The sequence below is a fragment of the Gavialis gangeticus genome, unplaced genomic scaffold, assembly GCF_001723915.1.
Source record: "Gavialis gangeticus isolate Ggan-Ray unplaced genomic scaffold, GavGan_comp1, whole genome shotgun sequence".
NCBI lineage: Eukaryota > Metazoa > Chordata > Crocodylia > Gavialidae > Gavialis > Gavialis gangeticus.
The window spans coordinates 1,489,403-1,507,566 of record NW_017729031.1 but is presented as its reverse complement, the minus strand read 5'-3'; the positions used below and the strand labels follow the sequence as shown (position 1 = coordinate 1,507,566).

At 41.9% G+C, this 18,164-nt stretch overlaps 1 protein-coding gene across 3 annotated transcripts in view; it reads right to left on the bottom strand.

The window, feature by feature from the left end:
• CCDC148 (coiled-coil domain containing 148) overlaps positions 1-18,164 on the bottom strand; it is a 186,214-nt gene that overhangs the window by 151,338 nt on the left and 16,712 nt on the right. The window contains exons 1-6 of one of the 3 annotated variants that reach the window (XM_019522363.1): positions 16,886-16,992; positions 15,273-15,376; positions 12,863-12,945; positions 12,551-12,714; positions 9,492-9,587; positions 9,211-9,392 (exon numbers count right to left, since the gene is read on the bottom strand). In XM_019522363.1, coding sequence (XP_019377908.1) covers positions 9,211-9,392; positions 9,492-9,587; positions 12,551-12,714; positions 12,863-12,945; positions 15,273-15,376; positions 16,886-16,894 — 638 coding nt within the window. In that variant the 5' untranslated portion in view covers positions 16,895-16,992. Of the gene's footprint in view, positions 1-9,210; positions 9,393-9,491; positions 9,588-12,550; positions 12,715-12,862; positions 12,946-15,272; positions 15,377-16,885; positions 16,993-18,164 lie in introns of those variants that run through there. The other 2 variants (XM_019522362.1, XM_019522365.1) reach the window with 2 other exon arrangements.

Sequence of the window (18,164 nt, the reverse complement as noted above, 5' to 3'; positions counted from 1 at the left end):
TGCGGGGTAGAACCCAGAGAGTCCTAATGAACGGATCTGTGTTGTCCTGGCAAGAAGTGGACAGCAGTGTCCTGCAGGGGGGTGGGGCTTGGTCCTGTACTTTTCAACATCTTCATCAATGATTTTGATGAAGGGATGAAGAGCTCACTAGCCAAGTTTGGAGATGACACCAAGTTATGGGGAAGCATGGTCACGCTTGAAGATAGGCTATAGATACAGGTGGATCTAGACAGGCTAGCAAGTTGGGTGAATCAGAACCAGATGAAGTTCAATGTTGAGAAATGTAAAGTGCTTCACCAAGGGACAAACAATCCCCTGCACACCTACAGGCTTGGCAACACCAACCTGACCAGCACTACAAATGAAAGAGCCCTGGGGGTAATAATAGGCAAGAGCATGAATATGAGCTGGCAATGCGACTCTGTTGCCAGCAGAGCAAATACTACTTTGGCATGCATCAGTCAATGAATTTTCAGCAAGACCAAGGAGGTAATTCTTCCACTCTACCCAGCACTGGTGAGACCCAACTGGAGTACTGCGTCCAGTTCTGGGTGCTGCACTTTAACAAAGACGTGGTACAACTTGAGGGAGTCCAGAGAAGGGCCACCCATATGATTAGAGAGTTGCACAGCAAGTCATACGAGGAAAGGCTGAGGGACCTGAGACTCCTCAGCGTGAAAAAGAGAAGGCCAAGAGGGAACTTGGTTGCAGTTTACTGCTACATCAGGGGAGTACATCAGGGGCTCGGTGAACAACTGTTCACCAGGGCGCCCTTGGGGAGAACCAGGAGTAATGGCCGCAAACTCCTGGAAGACTGTTTCAGGCACAACATTAGAAAAAACTTCTTCACAATTAGGGTGTCCAGACTGTGGAATAAGCTCCCTCTGGAGGTGGTGCAATCGCCTACCCTGGAAATCTTCAAGAGAAGACTGGATCGTCATCTTGCTGGGGTCACCTGACCCCACCTGTCTTTCCTGCCTGGTGATATTCCAAGGTCTCTTACAGCCTTACAATCTATGAATCTCTGATATGGCACTCCTATTTGCTATGAGATCCCGGTGCCTGTGAAAAGCTTCCAACAAGAACGGCTTCCAACAAGAATGAATGCATTTACAAATTGTCTGACTGCTGGGACTGGATCTAGGGATTGCACTAGTACATTGTGATTTCTGCTCTACCCAAACATTAAAACATTAAAACCAACTGCCTGGGAGGGTCAGTGGCATTTCTTTTCAGATGACACTTAATCAATTGACTTCAATGCTCATTATAATCTGTCTTTTTCCTGCCAATGTCTTTTCATTCCGTAAGTGTTAACAACCCTCTCCTTTTTAATGTTCTTGATGGTCCACTATCCAAACTATCCCTTCTTCTGCAATTTTGCTGTCTGTTAGCCTTCTGCATAGTGTGGTAACATTAATTTAGGTGTAGAAATGACTGACAATGAAATACTGGAGGAACTGTCAAGACACTCTAGAAAACTAGATTTTGTTCTACAAATCTGAATAAGAGACATATATTTAATTATAATGATTACAGATCTTATGAAAGTTTTTTGGGTTTTTTTTACTAATTTTGATGGGGGGGGGGTTCCCCCTAGGTTCTTTCATCTTTTAAAACTAAAACATAAACTCACAAATTAGTGCACATTCCAATAAAGTTACATATGTGTTTTTACTTCAATCTTAAACAAAATAATATAGTGCTAGGCCCCTAGCATATTAGTAAAGCTTCTAGTTTCTCTCACTAGGTCATGGTATATGTGGTGATGTACCACACCACCTGCACCCTTCTTCTTAAACTCCTTGGTCTGCCTAAACTGGCAGCCTTCACCTTATGACAAAACAAATATAAAGCTGTGCAGAACTAACAAATTTCCCAAAAGCTTAGTGTAGTGCAAAGTTTTATAGGAGTCTATTACTAATAGTTTATTTTAGATTTGCCAACACTACAAACCTGTGCATTGTCTGGACAATAAAGGGAAACCTTTTCACAAGTCAGAGTATGCATCAGCATTTTTGGAACTGAAAAATTTCTTGCGTAGCTCTTGTTTTTTTACCTGTCCATGATCCAAAAAGCATTTCATACTATACAAAAACATTTAGGACACATAAGAAAGGACTCTTGACGGGGGTGGCTTATTACAACAAAAACCAAAGAAGGATCTCAGGTGAGAAATGATTGCACCATTCAAAAAAGGAGCTTCTGGCACTATTTAAGTACATTTTAATCCAGTAGGCATGGAAGGAGCTTTGTGGTCAGGATAGATCTAGGATTCCTGAATCTTTAAATTCAGGAAACCCCCAATTGTTGGAAAAACTGTAGCGCTGCAATTTTGTAATTTCACACAGGCCTGAACACAAGCATGTGAAAGCTGAGACTTTAGACAACGGAGCTAGTTAAGCTCAAATTTACAGAAGCATACACAGAATCATACAGAGATGGAGTCTGCCCCACTGGGACTACAGCTGGACCTGAATCCAATTAAATAAACTTATCTAGATTTCAGAGTTCTTTTAGAGATAGAATTACAGGACATAGACAAACCAAGGATGTAGGATTACCCCGGAAAGAAAAAAACCAAACAAGACACCTAGCATGTCCACCGTTTATTGGTGTTGCTATATCACAAAATAAGCAATATTTAACCTACTCTCTCAATTTTAAAACAACACTGGTTCCAGTAAGTAAGCAGAAAAGTGGGAGGGAAAAAAGAGAAATATTTTTCAAATAAATTATAAAACAAAATCTCAGAAACAAAAATTAGTCTAAGCCTAATATTTAACAAAAGACAGCTAACAAGAGTAAATTTAAAAACAAAACAAAACCAAGAAGCAGACACTGAGTAGTCCCACCTTGTAGCTATGGGACATGAGAAGGAATGGAGCAGCAGCTGGTACCACTCTGCTTTTCATGCCACCACTATATGAGCATGAGGACCTTAGGGCACATACCCAGCTGCAAGGAACATTGCTGTTCTACAGAACCATCTTGAGCATATAAGCACTAATAGCACAAATTAGATGTGCACACATGACTAAGTGTTTACTTTACAAACTATAGAATAAAATGTTTCCACACTGTATAAATACCTAAGTAGAATAACAGATTATTTTCAAAAAGTTAAAAAATAAACTAAATTAGCCAAAGTTGTTTGCTATGAATTGTTTGTTCTAAGAAACTCCGAGCACGTCATCAGCTGTGAAAATAATAAGCATGCTTGAGGACAATTATGGCCGCTTAATCCTATATTTTTACACTGGAAGCAAGGAATTTTTCTTTTTAAACCTTCTGCAATGCCTTTGTGCAAATATTCCTGTATTTGGGAACTGCTGTAATATTGACACCATCTATTATAGTTCTAAAAGTTGGGAATTTTACATGGAGTACAAGGAGGTGGGGGTGGGAATAAAGAATAATCATTATTTTACTTGTTAACAAAAGTTTTTAAAATCTGCCAGTTTTGTTTATCATAAATATAAGATTTTATTTAGCCTATGGTCAGAGAGGAATGTTATGATCATCTCAGCTGACTGCCCATGTAATGCACCCATTCACATCAACTTCATGGTTCCTACATTAGGCTCATAACTGTTTCAGCTACAACTTATCTTTCAAAGGGAGCCCCATTCTCAATTTAAATTTCCAAGTCAAGCAGTGAGGAATCCTCTGTTTCTAGGTGTACTGTTCTAGCAACCAATTAGCCTTGCAGGTATATTTCTACCTTTACAGGAACAGAGAGAGAGTTGTTTACGTTTCCTGAAAGAGATGTGGAGGACACACTGAGAAAAATCTAATAAGATAAAAGCCTTAGTCTGTCTGTCTGTCATGCTTTATTTGCGCTCTGATTGGTTGTTTGAAACAACCAATCAGAGTACTCCAAGAGTGTTCTGGACAGGAGGCGGCGGTGGGGCAGAGGCCCGCCAGGATGGTGGAGACAGAGCGGATGGAGCAGGGGAGCAAGGCCAGTGCCACTGGCCTCGCCCCCTGCCCCCAGTCTTGCTCCCTGCAGGTGGTGGAAGCACACGGTGCTGACCAAAGGGGCAAGCTTCCCCGCCACCTCTGCTCCTGGGAGACGGCAGTGGTGCAGGGTGGTGGGTGGCGGCATCCATCCTCCCCCTCCTGTCATTCCTAATGGGCAATTGGCTAGTATATTATAATGGTCTATTGTAAATGGTCAGGGTAGCCATTCTAACTGCCAGTTCCTCAGATCTGTGCCAAAGTTTGTCAGCTGCTCACTAAACAGCCAGGAAAACTGATCCAGTATACAATTTTTACTTTTATATTCTCTGCCAGTATACAATTGGTGCATTGCACATAATCCAGAAGGGGTATCCTGAAAGCTTTAGTTTTATTTTAGCCTCAGTGAAAATACAAGTGTGGGATCTTATCTTGAAACAAAATTGGAATCTCTCAAATATCTTTCAGATTAAATACATCTTTAAAATGTCAGAATTTGGCATTTTCACCAGGGTGAAAATGTAATCCAGATATTAAATGTGGTACTCACTTTACTTCATATGTATTGTTTTATACTAGAAGTGTCCATTATTAGCATGGCAATTATCCTATGCACAACAACCCTCAGGCAGCTGCTTCCTTTGAAGTAGATTTACCCAGAGTTAATCTCTTGCTTTACATCCTCTAAAGAATATAAACAACTAATAAGGGAAGCTACCCTCTCCACCTCAGTAATCGCCAGATATCCTATACAACAGCTGCGACAATGTAAACTTCATTCACTGCTGTCTTGTTGAATCTGCAGACAGACAGACTGCAACAATACCACCAAGTGAGATGTCAATTTCGCCAGCTGTCAACCGTGTCATTGTCTATTGTTGTACTGGAAACATCCGGTTAAAAGCTTTGTACAGAGTAAAATTACTTGACATACCCTGAAACTCTATTTTTCTGGAAAAACTAGAGGGCAAGTTTTAAACATACAAATGACCGCAAATTAAATTACTCTTTTTTGTCTTTCTGTTATTTAAATCATTCAGAAAATTACTATTTTCCTTAGAAATAAAGGTAAAATATGGTTCTGGGTTGAACACCAAAAGTGGGAGTTGAAGATTTGAGGGAGGCAGAGGTTCTACAAATAAAATTTACATTCCAGCAACATTAAAAAGTAGAATGTTTTATTAATAACTTACAAATAAAATTTATCTACCAATATTAGCTTTAATTTCATATTTTTTCCTTGCAAAGTATGCAGTTGGTAGTTCAATTCTTCTGTACTATTTATGTATTTTTCCCTTTTTCTTAAAAAGAAACTCTTATCTTTTTTTAGATCCACCAAAACAAGAAGAAATAGAATCCCTTATAAAACCAATCTCTTGCTCTTTTTTTTTCTTACTTCTGAAATGGTTATGCATAATATTGTGACAGGCAGATTTTTTTCTCTCATTGTTCATTTGGTCCAAAGAAATTTGTAACCACAAGAACTCTAATTTTTAACTACAGGCTTTCTTTTTTATACTTTAGGGTAGACATTCTAACTGGCAGTTTCTCAGATCTGTGCCAAAGTTTGTCAGCTGCTCCGAAACAAGCAGCCAAGAAAAGTGTGATCCACTATATATCTATGACATAATAAAGAAAGCCTGCAGTTTATATATATGAAGAGAGAGGCAATAAAGAGATAGTTCTGAACTATACCAAGGAAAAACAGGTCATTAAGGCTTAATTCTATTGCAGGATTCTTTAAAAAAAAATAAAAACAAAAAAAATCAGAGTATGAACAAAACTTAGGGTATGCTGCAATGGAAGTTATGACTAGTATGAGTACACATATTTGCCGCAATTGCTGAGGCACAAGCTTCAGCATGAGCTGTACAAGCTAAGCAAAGATTCTTAGTAATGGTGTTCAAGAGCCTGAAATTTGTGCTTCCATGTTTTCACTGTTATTGGTACCCATGCAAATTTGATTGAGTTCAAATATGTTTACCCATGCAGTTGTCATACTTTCCCTTGCAATTTAGGTAAACCCTTAGGGCAGTAAGAAGTCAGCAGAATGCAAAGATCTGAGTTTTAGACTTACAATTCCACAGTCTTTGTTTAATCTTTTAATGCCCTATAAAGGATTGTACTTCTAAAAAGTTACAAATATCAGTGTTGCCAACTCTCAGTCTTTGAGGCTAATGATTCTCAGTTTTTAATTAAAAAGGCAAAAAACAAAATCACAAGAAAGAATGAGATCCTAGCACCTGGGGATTTGAGAAGAAATCCTGAAACCATGAACAAAGCAACAGCATACTAATGGCTAAGAAGCTAGAAGGGAATTTAAAACCCCCTAAAATATATTTTAAATATGATTTTAAATACTTGATGATTTTGAGAGGATTAACAGTTTGTGAATTAGGGTTGCCAATAAGAAAATATACACGTACACGTCCTAATTTTTCACCCATTAGAGCCTCCCTACATCTTCCAGTAGAGGGCTCCTTTTGCTTTTAACTTCTCCTTCCAGTGGGTTTCCCTCCATATTTTTTCTAGTTTTCATACTACATATTCATTAAATACCATACTGTAGTTATGAAGATAATCATAAAGGTGGTTTTCATAACTAGTGCCAAGTTACTTTCACTGTACACATTTGGTGTTTTAGTTTTCACCTTCAAGGTAGTTTTTACCTGCCAGTGCAAAAACTAGGTGATATTCAAAAATCCATACTGAAATATGATACTCGAGTACAGCTGCAAACAGCCTCCAATCTATCTTTCTCTGTTGGTTGTAATGCAATATTTAGTTGGTTGTTTAACGTAACATTTAGTTATTATGCACTAACACGTGCATTCTGGCATTCTTTTGACATCCAACTAATATTTTTCCTATTTCCATTGAGTGTAATATTTAGTTTCTAAATTAAGAGTATCAAAACATCCCTGTACTTTTTACAGTCATTCTATATTTTTTGTAGATTTTTTAACAATAATTACTTTAAATCACTTCCATAAAAATAAAACTTTGATTGAATTGCATGACAGGTCTAAGTCAATCAGGAAAGAGGTGATATAAATCAAACAGGATTTGCAAGCTTATGCTGTAAGTGTTATTGTAGTGTTAAAGTGATGTTGTAGCCATGATGGCTCAGGAATGATGTGAGAGACAAGGATTTTGGGGGATGATATCATTTATTGAACCAACTGCATATTTGAGATAAAATTAGACAAGCTTTCAAATTCACAATAAATGTTATTCTGAGTCTTTCCTCACTTTAAGGAAAGACCGTGTTACATGGCTGTAACACTCACTGAAGTTATAAAACATAGCCATCAGACAAACAGTCAAGAGATTTTTTCAGAAAGGACTCCACTGGAGATTTCTGCACTTAATACAAATGTAGTTTCTCCTCAACTAGAGCTGAATTGTGTAGTGTATCATATTCAGGGATCCTGGTTTTCCCCAATGAAAAATCAATCAATCAATCAATCAATCAAATTGCAAGTTCTCTAATAAAACAAATGAAAAATAACCCCACACAAATCCATGATTAAAATGAAAGACCCCACACAGCCCCCTGGCCCTACTCATGCTCCTTACTCACGCAGTCCCGGGGAGGCAGGAGGGACCCATGACCTGCAGATGTGTGTGTGGGGTGGGTGCGGGCTTCCCACTGCGGGCTAGATTTCCTGCCCTGCCATTCTCTGCAGCCCGGTGGGTGCAACCCAGTGCTGCAGGGCAGAGTGAGGCCATGCAGCAAAATGCTTGCCGCTGCGAGCTCTGCACTGCCCTATCCATGCGAGAGCAGCGGGAGCAGTGGTGTGGGGTTGCATGCAGGAGACACCTCCCCAGGGCAGCTCAGAGCTTGCAGCTGCAAGCAGCTTTCCTACATGGCCCCGCTCTGCCCTGCAGCACTAGGTTGCACCCACTGGGCTGAGGCGACCCTGGGGGAGGTCAGCAAGGCAGCAAGGCAGGAGGCCCAAGCCTGCAGCAGGCAGCCCACACCCGCCCCATGCACAGATCTGGAAATCACAGCGCCCCCCCCATCCTCCAGGAGTGCATGCAGTGGCAGAAAGCCAGCCCTACCCACCCACCCACCAGTGGCCCTGTCCCACTCCCTGCCCTGGGCCCCAAGCCCCACACACTCCCCAGCTGTGCAGTAGCCCCAGCCCTACCCAACTCCCTCCCTCCCAATGGGGGCCTCAATCCCCCTCTTCACTGTTCTCCAGGCTGCCTGTCAGCCATGTGCATGTACATGCACATGGCACCCCCTGTTTGACCACTTTTCTTCCACTCCCAGCCCCCTGCAGGCTTGAACCCCTGTAGAGGATTCCTTGCAAAACTACAAAATCCATAGGTTTCTCTGCTAAAATGCAAAATCCACAATTTCCTCTGGTAAAGTGGGAAATTTGCATTTTACTCTGTTTTTCCGTGGGAAATGGAAAACCTGGATCCCTGGTCATATTGCATAAATCATGATGAAAGTAGCTTCATGCAGATATTTCCTGAACATTCTTTGTTCCATCAGGAATCTCCTTCCCAAAAGAAACCTAGTATTTTTCCTGCTCTCATTAGTCCTACAAGTGGGTGCAAATCTAGGTTTGCCTGATGAGTTCATACATCATTCTGCAATTGCGTCAGTTTGCATGTGCAAACCATTACAGTGAGTTGTGTTATATTAGTGTGTCGAAACATGTTACATTTCATCCCATTATGATGTCGATGACTTATAAATAATGACTCCTTTAAAATAATTCTAAACTAATTCAGTAAACTTTTGGTATCTCATAATGCAATATTGCTGCAATAAGCTACACTTTATAAAAAGATGTAGACCTATTTATCTAGTGTATATGGGTGTATGTTCTAGATTTTCCTCAGAAGGAAGTAAAATATTTTTCCAATATTAAAATGTTTGATACTGTACTGAAATTACCGTATGGAAAATGTTCAAAAGAATTTCTATCTGTGTAAGGCAAAACGTGTGAAGAGAAGATTTGCTATACACCAGACACTGGTTCTTTAATCTGTAAAATATTTTGCTTATTATTTCAGACAAGTTCTTTTGAAAGACTGTCACAGTTCTCTCAGCTGTGCAAACAGTTACTGACTATTTAATCCCAGAGAGCTAGGCATAGAGTCAACTATGTATTGTACTTTACAAAAGAGAAGTAATTCTGATGAAGACAAATGTACTCTCTAAAGAGTGTAAAACAGCACAGTTCTCTCTCTTGTCCTTAAAAATAGAAATATTAAAATTTATTTCATTACCTGAATACGACTTTCAACTGGTGGTCAATCTCCTGAAGCTTAGACCAATATTCACCTGCAAGTTTATGGAATTCCCTAAGAACTGAAGTCTTCAAATCGGGGTATGGGCACTCCAAAGCCAATAATTCTGTAGGAACTTCGTGAAAAAGGATAGCTTCCTCTTCTGAAGAGTATACCAACACCTAGAATAAAAATTATTTATCATTGGGCCAATATGGATGATGCAGGTATATTTTGTTTACTTGATTAATTTGGAAAAGTGAACCTTCTTCAGCTCTTACTTTGGCTTTATATTCTTCAAGCTCTCTCTCCAAAGCCAGTCTTTCAAGGTTAAGTTGATCCAAAATAGTTTTCTGTTGTTCTTTCACAAAGGCTACCTATTTTATGAAATATTATTTCACAGTTAAATTTTTATAAATATGAAAGCTGTCATTTCAAAACAAAACAAAGGTTATGAAGGGCACACAAACAAGTTACTCAGCCACTCCACAGTAACTGTTTTGTGTACGTTATAGTGTGATAAGGTGGAATAGTCAATCCCTCAGCTAAAGTGGGTAAACTGCTTTGAATTGCCATGTGGTAAAACTGCGTGGACAGGAAGTTACTCTGGATTAGCTGGAGTAGCCGACTACAAATGTATGCTCTTGTTTGTTTTTCAGTAGCTTGTTTGCCACAAAACCTGTTTTTCTTCTAACATACATGTTTCACATTGGTGTAACTTAAGTGACTTTAGTGAAGCAATTTCAAGGATCATCCAGGCCAATGGAGATTTCTCATTACTAAAAAATAGCTACAATATTTTTCTGTAAAATTAAGGTGCATATTTTTACATTTCACATTTCTTTTAAAAGGTTCCAAGATACTTGCTCCCCATCCTTCAAAATTAAATACCAGCCAGCAGTAGTGTAAACAAGAGGGGCAAGCAGGGCACCGACCTGAGTGCTGACAATAAGGGGGTGCCAGAATGTGCCTCTTCTTACCCCAGGTTCTTTGCCATGACAGGAGCAGCCACATGTTGGCTAGTTATAGGAGCAGGGCAGTTGCAGGCCACGTCCAGCAGAGTATCAGGGGGTGGGGGACAAATAGAATGCCCCTCCCCCAAGGGAGTCAGCCCTGCACACAACAGCATATTAGGGCTGTGAGGAATTTTGATGGGTGTTTCATTTTTAAGTTGCTTCAATGCATTTCGAGCTCAAAACAGAGAAATTGAAATGAAACAAAAGGCTTCGAAACAGCTTTGAAACGAAACGAGGGCACTCGAAATGTTTCAAATGTTTCAAAACATTTCACATTTCAAAGCCAGGCTTGCTGCTAAACATAAACTAAGGAGATGGGGGGTGAAGAGTGGGGAAGGACTGCTCCAATATTGATATCTAGCTCCCTGTTCAATTCCCCAGCTCTCTGATCGCTTCCCCCAGCTCTCTGATCATTTCCCCAGACCTTCCCAGGGGGTGCCAGCCCCCAATCTGTGCATGGGGTTTCAGTAGGCTTCCGCTGAAACTGCAGCAGCAGCCCGCTGAAACCCAGTGTGCAGATCTGGGAGCCCACACCCCTGGGAAGAGCTCAGGAATGCAATCAGAGAGCTGGGGAATTGAACCAGGAGCTGGTGGAATGTTCCTGGTTGGATTCCCCAGCTCCCCAATCTTTCCCCCAGCTTCCTGATTGCTTCCCCCAGCCCTTCCTGGGGGGCCACCACCACCAGCTGCAATGGGAGGGCTGTGGGCTGAGGGGCTGTGCTGGGGTCTTCCCTACAGAGCTCAGCCTGGAGGTGAGAGAGCCAGTGGCAGAGCTGCTTGGAGTGCAGGCCTGGCTGTGAGCATAGGCCTGGCCACTGGCTCTCCGGCTGCCTCCCACCACTGGGCTGAGTTCCATGGAATTTGTGGAACCACTTGGAGCACACCCCTGGTGAGCACAGCCTAGCAACTGGAGGCTCCACAACCCCACAGAGCTGAGCCTAGTGGTGGAAGGCGGCAGACAGCCAGTGGCGGAGCCACTCAGAGTGCAGCTCTGGCTCCAAGCGCAGTCCTGGTCAGTGGCTCTCCCCCACCTCCCACTGCCAGGCTCAGATCTGTGTGGCTGGCAGAGCCTTTCGGAGTGCAGCCTGGTGGTAGGGAGAGCCAGGGCTGCTCTCCGAGTGGCTCTGCCAGCCCCATGGAGCTGAGACTGTCCTCCCAGCACTGCCACTGAGTGCTGGGAAGAGCCTGATGCTGCCCCTGCTGCAGCCCTGGGAGCAGCAGACACTTCCTGCCTGCAGTCACTGGGCTACACTGTGCCCCGGACCCCCTGGTGCAGTGCAGACCAGTGGCTGCAGGTAGGCGGGATGCGCCGCTCCTGGGGCTGCAGCAGGGGCAGCACGGGGCTCTCCCCAGTGCATGGGGCAGGCCTCAGTGATAGAAGGGGGACTGCTGCCACCCCACAATTTGCTGTAGCCCCCACCATCTGCCCTCCCAGTGCCGCCACCAAGCATGGGCCTCCTGGAGGGCATAGGCCCCCAGATCTGTGCGCGGGATGGCAGGAGGCTGCTGCTGCTGCCTGTGACCAGTGGCAGCAGCAGTCTTCCCAGGATTGGGTGTGGGCTGCACCGAGCACTGATTCCAGGTGGCAGCGGCAGCCTTCTGTCATCCTGCACACAGATCTGGGGGCCTACACCCCCAGGAGGAGTCCAGCACAGCTCCTCAGCCCTCTTGGGGGTGTGGGCCCCAACTCTGAACGTGGGATGACAACAGGCTGCCACTGTCGGCAAGTGATATGAGTTTTGCTTTCAACTGTTTGAGGTGCAGTTTCACAAAAACCCCTACACCTATCTCCTTAAAACGTGGTAGGTTTCGTGCCCTCAGAATGGGCTACCATCCCTGCAATTTTCATTTGCATCAGGCAAGAAAGTACAAAGTTATAGGCATTTTCATGATTCCCCATTATAGCCTATGGACGAAACGTCGAAACAGCAAAACAGTTTCTACAAAACAAAATGGAACAGTGCTTTGAAATGAAACAAAACGATAAAATGAAAAACTACCCTTCAAAATGGCAAAATGGAAGTCGAAACAAAGCAGTGCTGTTTCAAAAAGGTGGAGTGGGAAGGGAACAGAGCACCAGGAGCAGCTTCCAGGCAACCTGCACCTTTGGGCTGCTGCAGCTGTCCCTTGCTGCTATAGCAGCAGCTGCCTCCAGAGTGCAAAGAGCTACGGAATGTCTGTCCCCATTCTCCTACCCCTCCCTCAGTCTTCAGTGGTCAGCATAATTTTTCCCCTGCTGCTCTTGCAGCTGCTGAAGGAGCTATGCCTATGCCTCTGCTAACCAGCAACAACAAAGTTGTAAAAGCAAGAGTTGAAATACCAACCTGCTCTAACACCTTGACTGGATTGAACTGAAGTCCCAAAGACGACTGCTGTGAGAGACAGCATTGCATTTCAGACAGCCTGAATTTCAAATCTTCTCTCAGTTGCCAGACAGGATCTACTGTATTTCTTTGATATGTCTCCCTTTCCTTTGATAAATTATGTGCTATATCAAATTGAACAAAAGCATTATCAAAGACAAAAATATTATATATATGTTTCTGCAGTTTCTTATTAAAAACTGAAATCAGCAGTATATTATTATTTTTAAATACTCACACTTAAATTGAGCAAGAAAGAGTGAAAGTTCTTACCCAAGTCCCACACATCCAAAAGAAATTCAGTTTCAAGGCACCTTTCATCAAGGAAAGTTTGTATTTCTGCTTCTACTTTGTGTCTGAAAAGTAAAACTGTGGGTTATGCAAAATGGTAAAGCACTGTCACTCTAAACAAAAGCAATGAATAGAGGGAAGAAACTCTATGTAGAAAGGAAGTAAATGCGAGAGATTCACAGGATAAATCTCACTGGAGGTTCACTATGGAAACTATAGGCCAGTCTGTCTTACCTCGATCCTATGTAAGCTTTTTGAGAGAGTTATCCTGGCGTGTGTCTGCGAGGGGCCAGCAGGGGAGATTATGCTTAGGGGCAACCAACATGGGTTCATTAGAGGCAGTCCCATCAAACCAACCTGGTGGCCTTCTATGACCAGGTCACAAAATCCTTAGACGCAGGGGTAGCAGTGGACGTAGTCTTTCTGGACTTTAGAAAGGCCTTCGGCACTGTCTTTCATCCCATTCTCATTAAAAAACTAGGGGACTGTGGCGGCGACACCTACACAGTCAAATGGGTCACTAGTTGGCTGGAGGGTCACACCCAGAGAGTGGTGGTGGGTCTTATTCAACCTGGAGGGATGTGGGCAGTGGGGTCCCCCAGGGCTTGGTCCTCGGGCCCACACTGTTCAACATCTTCATCAGTGACTTGGACAAGGGGGTAAAAAGCACCCTGTTCAAATTCGCGGATGACACTAAGATGTGGGGAGAAGTGGGCATGCTAGAAGAGAGCAGTAGGCTGCAATCGGACCTAGACAGGTTACAGGGGTGGGCCGATGGGAACAGGATGGGCTTCAACACCAACAAGTGTAGGGTACTGCACATGGGGAGAAAGTACCAGCAGCATACCTACAGGCTGAGGAACTACCTTCTCATCAGTGCAGGGGCAGAAAAGGATCTTGGAGTCATTACTGATGCCAAAATGAACATGGGCCGATAGCGTGGGGACGCAGTCAGGGAGGCCAACCACACCTTGTCACGCATCCACAGATGCATCTCAAGCAGGTCCAAGGAGGTGATACTCCCCCTCTATGTGACACTGGTCAAGCCACAGGTGGAGTGCTGCGTCCAGTTCTGGGCGCCACACTTCAGGAGGGATGTGGACAACATGAAGAGGGTCCAGAGGAGGGCCACTCACATGATCAGGAGTCAGCAGGGCAGGCCCTACAAGGAGAGGCTAAGGGACCTGAACTTGTTCAGCCTCCACAAGAGAAGGCTGAGGGGGGATCTAGTGGCCATTTACAAACTAGTCAGGGGGGACCACCAGGCACTGGGGGAGTCCCTGTGCCCCCAAGCACTACCAGGAATGACAAGAAATAACGGTCACAGGATGGCAGAGGGTAGATTTAAGCTAGATATCAGGAGACGTTACTTTATGGTCAGGCCGGCTAGGATCTGGAACCAACTTCCAAGAGAAGTGGTGCAGGCTTCTACCCTGGGGGTCTTTAAAAGGAGGCTGGATGAATACCTCGCCGGGGTCGTTTGACCCCAGTACTCTTTCCTGCCATGGCATGGGGTCGGACTTGATGATCTTCTCAGGTCGCTTCCAACCCTACCAACTATGAAACTATGAACGCTACCAGCACTTAAAATGTGATCTTACCAATCAGCTGAGTATGGGGATAAAGTTCAGCCCAAAAGACACATGAAGCCATGACTGGCCCAATTCTACAGGCGTTTTGTATAGAATCACAGGTTTGGAAATGACCCAAGGGTCAACTAGTCCAACCCTCTTCATGTATTCCTTTTCCTAATCCATCCCTATCATGCCTAGCCAGCCTCTTCTTGAAAAATTTTTGAAGAAGGAGATTCCACAACTTCCCTGGATATATTGTCCCATTGCCTTACCGTTCTGATAGTAAGGGTAGCAGGAAACTGAAAATAAAATTTAAGGGAAAAAATTCAGATAAAAATGTAAAAATACCACCAAGATGAGGAAATAGCTTCTAAAATAAAATTAGCCAGTGTAGCTACAGCAGAAGCTCATACACCAATTAGCTGTTATGACTAAATTTTGTCCTTGTGTTTGAGTGATGAGCATTACACTCGCTGATACAACACAAGTTGCATTTTCAGAATTTTACCCTTAGAGAAGTAGACTCCAAGGATTGCCTATCCTAGTAGGTTCAAGGCTGCTCAGAGTTGGGCCAGGGTCACATATTGAGCTATGAGACTTCTATAACCCATCTTCCCTTTCCCTTTTACATTTCATGCCTACAAACTCAGTTAACCACCCACATCTAGTCGCTTAGCTCAGGAGAGTTAAGGTCACCCACCAAACTCATCTGCATCTGCTTACTCTATCTTCTTCTGAATTGTATGTCTTGAAAGAAGTTGTCTAGACCAAAACTTTTGTTATCAATGTCTTGTTTTTATGATCTCTCTAGCTCTTACCGGTTCTCACTCTGTCTTTTATGTTCTTGCCACCACACCTGGTGATGCTGTTTCAGCAGTATTTGTTCTTTGTTAATTTTGGAAGCTTGTTCTGTTTTTCTGATCTGTGTGAAAAAAGCAAAAGTAAGGCTAAGGGGTATTAAAATTTATTCAGTATGTTTATAAAATGGATATCCCAAAGAAACATATGATGTTAGGTTGTGTGAACCTGTGTACTTCTGTGAGTACTTTATTGCTGAAAGACAGAGCTGTCACAGAAGATTTGTAAATAACAGAGATCCCATCATTCTTACTTAAAATATTTGGTTTGTTTGTTTGCTTGTTCTTAAACTTTTTCATTTTGAAATAAAAATTTAACAAATTCAAAATGAAAAAAAGTAGTCCTCTTCTTTTTTCTTTCCTTTCTCTCTCTCTTTGCTGTCCCTCTCCGCTTTTTAAATAGAGGAATGGGTGAAAACAAAAATGACAATGAACAAAAGAGAAATTAACAAATAATTTTGATTAATGAAAATCCAATCATTTGCAAAGGACGTTGAAATACAGGGTACAATTTAAGACTTCTTCCTTTTCTGCTTTGGTATCCTTTGCTGATCAGTACAACTTTTCATCCATCCAGGTACTAAGTAAAAACCTTATTTTAAAACTAAATATTTTCATTTTTAATTAGCAATGATTTAAATCCTTCAAAACACACCTGAGTTAACATTATCTTTGAACATTGAGCCACTTTTTTAAGTCAATGTACATCATATTTTTTCATCATATTTAGGGCAAACTAATGTTTGTAATTATTTCTCAGTCAAGTAGTCATATTGAAATGAATGGGGCTAGGCATGTGAGAAAATAAGAACCCTACAATCCAGCAGTGTAGGGACATGGCCAGCCACCCAGGATAAAGCAGAAGCAGTGGCTTCCAACTGCCACCACAATCACAAATACACAGCTGCACACAAATGCTTTTTTTTCAGCCCCATTCCCTCTTCCCCTCCCCAAATACTTGCCCCCATCACTCCCCTCCTGCTCCCAGTTGCCATATGTAAGCAGATTAAGCATGTGGTATGTTTTCTGCTGGCTGGGGAATTATATAGTTTAATTAGGGTTTGGAATTCTAGTGTGAACAAGCAAAGTACTGTGCTTAGTGTATGTGGTTTTCCCTTTATCTATGTGAGCCAGCAAGAAGTTTCTTGCAGAGGTGCAGAATTTTTCTCTGTCAAGAGAAGTGTGCTGCATGGGAACTGGAATGTGCTTAAGAAGTGTACACATCTGGCATTTTCTTGTTTTTAGTACCTGGGGGATCAAATTTAAACTAGCATTAATTTATTTTATTTTAAGTTCAAGTTTTTTTTATTAAGTTTTCCATTGATTTTCCCTCCCCACTCTGCTTCTTTCAAATACAGCGCAATTGGAAGCACTTGGGAGGATTCCCGCCCACCTCACATCTCCTTATGTTGTACAACATAAGGGGAAAGGGGAGTGTGGAAGAGGAGAAGCTACAGTAACTGTAGAGGAAAGAGGTCCCAGTGTGTTTAGGAGAGTAGTAATGCCGGTTTCCAAGCTCTACCACAACAGTCCTATATTCCTTAAGGAGAGTTAGCTGGTCAAAAATCACACACCTCTTCCATCAGTCAAACTATGACAGAGCCTGGAAAGCTACCATCATTAGGGATTGTATCTCCTCTCATTTAGAAAGCCTGATTTACTTCTTCCTTTGACTTAGCCAGAAAGTGAAAGAAAATACTAATGAAAATACTTTTGCAAGTAACAAAAGGTACTGTGAGCTCAGCATGATGATATGTGTTAAACATTCATAGCCCTTATAAATCTCTCTCAGAAGGTAGTAAAATATTAACTCCTACCCTATTTTATAAATAGTTACAAGAGGTAATAGGTCACGTATGGCAGAATTACTGAACAGAGCAGACACCCACACCTCATCCATACTCCCTTTCCACCACAGTTTTGTGTAAAGAATTGTTGCAGATACCATAAAGAAGTCACAGGATTGTGAAGGGGAACTGAGGTGTCCATAACACAATTTCTTTTAAAACACAACTGCAGTATGAAAAAGTTTGAACACTCCTGTTTTAGAATATTCTTCAATTTACTTATAACACTTCTGATTTAGCAAGAATCTCTCTTTATTCTAATTAAAGTTTTTGCTTTAAAAAAATTTTCAGCACTTCCCTAATAGAGTATTTGAAAGTCATGCCTTTACAATCATAACATTTAATACAAGGAAAATGTCTTAGCAAACTCTACATGATTTTAAAAAAGCATCCTGAAAATGGATTTTTTACATTTATTTTATTCACCATTAGTTTCAAAGTAAACTTGTTCACAAATAAAGTTCAATATATTCATAACATTTTCATGGCTATATCACCAGTGACATTTCCATAGGACTGCCACAAGTTTGGGTTCTCTACACATACAGTAAAATTCTCAATTTTTCTTTCTTATATGGTCAATAACGGTCTTGTCATATCGTATATTTGGATCCAGTCTATCTCCATCAGTGAAGGAATTAAACCAATAATCAAATGTTGGGGTGCAAAGGAAGAAAGAGAAAGTGGGAAATATTTTAGCCATTGTAGAGCTTTCAGTGTATAACTTTTACTACCTAGTCAACTGGAACAGACTTGTGAAAAATAAAATACCAGGACATAACACTAACATTTAGTTTTAAAGCTTGACTGAACTAAGCAGAATTTTGTTCAGCCTAGGAAGAAATATCTGTCAACTCTTTGGATAAATTATACCTGTAACATTAAAGGAAGCACTATTATATTGAAGACAGGTATTCTTGCTTCTGTTCAAACATTTAGTATCAACACTTCTGTTCATATTGCTTTTCATTTTGTAATATTGTCTTGAGGCTTTGGGGGTGGTATC